The sequence below is a fragment of the Nerophis ophidion genome, linkage group LG10 (genome assembly GCF_033978795.1).
Source record: "Nerophis ophidion isolate RoL-2023_Sa linkage group LG10, RoL_Noph_v1.0, whole genome shotgun sequence".
NCBI classification, from domain to species: Eukaryota; Metazoa; Chordata; class Actinopteri; order Syngnathiformes; family Syngnathidae; genus Nerophis; species Nerophis ophidion.
In genome coordinates, this window is record NC_084620.1 from 50,879,701 (window position 1) to 50,884,700 (window position 5,000).

The 5,000-nt window shown below is 30.0% G+C and overlaps 1 protein-coding gene across 1 annotated transcript in view; it reads left to right on the forward strand.

Annotated features, from left to right (window-relative positions):
* The window catches only part of LOC133560967 (chemokine-like protein TAFA-2), a 208,524-nt gene that overhangs the window by 143,490 nt on the left and 60,034 nt on the right, over positions 1 to 5,000 (forward strand). The window contains exon 2 of the mRNA XM_061914040.1: positions 916 to 1,001. Within this exon, the coding sequence (XP_061770024.1) occupies positions 917 to 1,001 (85 nt within the window). The 5' untranslated portion in view covers position 916. The remainder of the gene's footprint in view (positions 1 to 915; positions 1,002 to 5,000) is intronic.

Genomic DNA, 5,000 nt, shown 5'->3' on the forward strand with positions numbered 1-5,000 from the left:
GGGAAATGTAATGAATATTTTGGCTTTTCTGTTATAAAAACTGTTTTTTTTTAATTGGCAAAAATGGCACAAAACATGCAACAAAATAACTTTTTTATCCCCTGATAAACCTGAACTTGAGATTGACATTTAAGTGTTGAAAGTAAAAAAACGTTTTTTTTTTTTTTACTGTCATTGCTCAAAAACATAATGCATCAAAATCAATGTTGTTATGAAATATTTAAAAATTTGAGGCTTCAATTACTTCACTTTGGCAATTTTTTGGGGGGAAATATAATGCATAGTTTGGCTTTTTTGCTATAAAAACTGGGTTTTATTGACAAAAACGGTACAAAGCATGCACAGACAGACCTAAACCTGACATTGACATTTAAGTGTTGAATAATATTAAAAAAAAAATTTGACTTATTTTTTCAAATTATTTATGGATCCCAAGGTCTAAACGTGTTACATGTAAATACATTTTTGTTCTAATATTTTCACCATCGACGAGTTTGCAACCCCTGATTAGAGACTTAAGTGTTGAAAGTAAAAAAATAAATAAAACACTTTTAGGAGTGACAGAGTTGTTTTTTTTTAACTGTCATTGCTGAAAAAATAATAATGCATCAAAATCAATGTTATGAATTATTTAAGTGTTTGAGGCTTCAATTACTTCACTTAGACCTTTTTTGGGGTAAAATTTAATGCATATTTTGGCTTTTTGCTGTAAGAACTGGGTTTTATATGACAAAAACGCCACAAAACATGCAACAAAATAACTTTTTATCCCCAGATAGACTTGAATTTGATATTGACATTTAAGTGTTTTAAACAATAATATAAGAAATTATTTTTGTTTATTGTCCCAAAATGGAAATGTTTGGTGTATATTTGACTTAAGTAGTAACTGAACTTTTATGTGTGTTTTGCCAGGATGAGTGAGGGATACGCCAGCAGAGGCTTTTTACTCGCCATGGTGCTCGCCATCAGCCTGTGCGACATGACTGAGGGCGCCACAGGTGAGTACATCCTGCACCTGTGGCTTGAGAGTCGTACTGTGCACCAGTCAGAGGTTTTCTTCCTGTCACTCACACAAACAACGATGGTGACATGGGGACAAGCAGCCAAGTTTGAATTAAAAAAAAATATATATTTTTTTTTTGATTCCCGATTCAAACCAATTTTCAACAGTCTGTTATTTTGTATACTGTATTTTTATGACCAAAGGGCGCATTTGTTTTTACACTGATTTTTTTTTCCATTCAATTTTTTGACACTGAATTTTTTGACACTACATTTTTATACAATGACATTTTTTTACACTGAATTTTTGTAAACTGATTTATTTACACTGAATTTTATTTTACACTAAATTTTCATACGCTAATTTTTTTAACACTGAATTTTTTTTGTACACATTTTTATACACTGAATTTTTTTTATACTGAATGTTTAAACACTGATTTATTTACACTGAATTTTCTTACATTAGGTTTTTATACACTGATTTTTTTTTTACTGTAAAGTTGTATTCACTGATTTTTTTTTACTCTATAAATGTTTTACACTGATTTTTTTTCCATTCAATTTTTTGACAATTAATTTTTTGACACTACATTTTTATACATTGACATTTTTTAACACTGAATTTTTTCGTACACAGTATTTTTATACACTGAATTTTTTTTAGACTGAATGTTTATACACTCATTTATTAACACTGAATTTTTTTTACACTAAGTTTTTATACAATGATTTTTTTGACTGAAGTTGTATTCACTGAATTTTGTTTTACACTGAATTTTTACATGCTGAATTTTTGTACACTGATTTTGTTTTACACTGAATTTTTGTAAACTGATTTATTTACACTGAATTTGATTTTACAATACATTTTCATACACTAATTTTTTTAACATTGAATTCTTTTGTACACAACATTTTTATACACTGAATTTTTTTTACACTGATTTAATTACATTGAATTTTCTTACACTAGATTTTTATACACAGATTTTTTTTTTTACTGTAAAGTTGTATTCATTGATTTTTTTTACACATAATTTTGACACTGCTATTTTTTTAGACTGAATTTTTGAACACTGATTTATTTACACAAAATTTTCATACACTGATTTTTGTACACAACATTTGTATACACTGATTTTTTTTTACACTGAATGTTTAAACTAATTTATTTACACTGAATTTTCTTACATTAGGCTTTTATACACTGATTTTTTTACTGTAAAGTTGTATTCACTGAATTTTATTTTACTCTGCTTTTTTTTTACTGTAAAGTTGTATCTACTGAAAAATGTTTTACACTGAATTTTATTTTACACTGAATTTTTACGAACTGATATTTTTTACACTGAATTTTTGAAAACTGATTCTTTTACACTGAATATTTTTACACAAAATTTTCATACACTGATTTTTGTACACAACATTTATATAAATTTTTATACACTGAATGTTTAAACACTGATTTATTTGCAATGAATTTTCTTACTTTAGATTTTTATACACTGATTATTTTTACTGTAAAGTTGTATTCACTGAATTTTATTTTACACTGATTTTTTACACCCTGATCTTTTTACACTGAATTGTTGTACACTGATTTATTTACGCATAATTTTTTTTACACTCATTTTTTATACTCTGAATTTTCATACACTTATTTTTTGGTACACAACATTTTTGTACATTGATTTTTTTTTACACTTATTCATTTCCACAGAATTTTATTTTACACTGTATTTTTACACACTGACTTTTTTACACTGAATTTTTGTACACGGATTTATTCACAGTTTTTTTTCACATAACATTTTTATACAGTGATATTTTTAACACTGAATTTTTTGTACACAATATTTTTATACACTGAATGTTTATACACTGATTTATTTACACTGAATGTTTTTACACTAAGTTTTTGTACACTGATTTTTTTAACAATACATTTTTTGTACACAAAATATTTATACACTGATTTTTTTTAAAACTTTTAAGTTGTATTCACTGAATTTTATTTTCCACACTGATTTTTTTCCACACTGAATTTCTTGTCCACAAAAACATTTTTACACTGAATTTTTCTACACTGATTTAGTTTTACACTGAATTTTGTACACTGATTTATTCACACAATTTTTTCTTACACTAAATTTTCATACACAGATTTTTTTACACTAAATTGTTTACACTGAATTTTTTGATACTAAATTTTTATACATTGATTTTTTTTTTACACTGATTCATTTCCACAGAATTTTATTTTACACTGTATTTTTACACACTGACTTTTTTACACTGACTTTTTGTACACGGATTTATTCACAGTTTTTTTTTACATAACATTTTTATACAGTGATATTTTTAACACTGAATTTTTTGTACACAATATTTTTATACACTGAATGTTTATACACTGATTTATTCACACTGAATGTTTTTACACTAAGTTTTTGTACACTGATTTTTTTAACAATACATTTTTTGTACACAAAATATTTATACACTGATTTTTTTTTTTACTTTTAAGTTGTATTCACTGAATTTTATTTTACACACTGATTTTTTTCCCACTGAATTTGTTGTCCACAAAAACATTTTTACACTGAATTTTTCTACACTGATTTAGTTTTACACTGAATTTTGTACACTGATTTATTCACACAATTTTTTCTTACACTAAATTTTCATACACAGATTTTTTTACACTAAATTGTTTACACTGAATTTTTTGATACTAAATTTTTATACATTGATTTTTTTAACACAAATTTTTTTGTACACAACATTTTCATAAACAAATTTTTTTTACACAGAATTTTTTTTTTTACTGTAAAGTTGTATTCACTGAATTTTATATCCCAGTGGATTTTTACACAATTTGTATACACTGATTTTTTTTTTTTCACTGTAAAATTGTATTCACTGAATTTTATATCACAGTGGATTTTTACACAATTTTTATACACTGATTTTTTTCCCCAATGAAATTGTCAACAAATTTTGACTTGAAAATATTCAGTTCACAAAATTTTTTAACCCAAAAAAATGCAGTTAGACAATTTCAGTGTCAAAAAAAAACAAGTTTGTCATAGCGACACAAAAGAAGCTCCACGTGGTCAAACGCCAGACAAGTTTCCGGCCTCCAAAGAAGGTCAGAGGTCAAAAACTCCTTGGAGACTTTTTTGCCATCTGTTGACTTTTTAAAGCCACAGGATGTAAAAAACTGAAAAGACAAAAGTTTCCCTTTCAGTAATTTGGGCTAATTGTTGCGGTCCGCGGCGTCCTCATTAAAAGTGTTGTGCAGCTCTGCAAACCCGGCGAGATCAATTTTGACGCGGCGTGCGCGGAGGCCGGGCCACATGTTTGATCACGCCGCCGGTAATTGGTGGCGCGGCTCCTGGCGGACGGGGCGTCCATTTGCCAGCGTGATGGATACGCGCCTCTCTCCCTTTGTTGGCCAATTAGGCGAAGAGGGTGCCTCCTTCATGCCGCTCGCCGCTTGACTGGCAGGGACGCCGCCATTAATCGCTACATCCCATTTCTCTCTCATAACCCTCGCTAATTTCCCCCGTGCCCGTCAACCTGTTGTCATTCACGCCGCGTCCACAAGCCGGCGAACGAATTTGTTGCCAAAAGATAAAAGATGGCGGAAGAAGGAAAAGGGGGCGACGACAGAGTCGCCGTTACCAGGGAGGCGTGAGCCCTTGACGTCTCAACGGACAGCCATTCGCCGTCCTCATGAGACGAGAACACACATCTTTCCCTTTTCTGTGCCTTCTAAATAGTAAAAAAATGTTTGTAAGCGGCGGCTAAGCATTGAGGTCATACTAATTAGCTACATTTAATTTACAAAGCCCCCCGCCTTCCGCCCGAATGCAGCTGAGATAGGTTCCCGCGACCATGAGAGGGACAACCGGTAGAACATGGATGGATGGAATTTACAAACCCCAAAAGCAATGAAATTGTCACATTGTGTAAATGGTACATAAAAA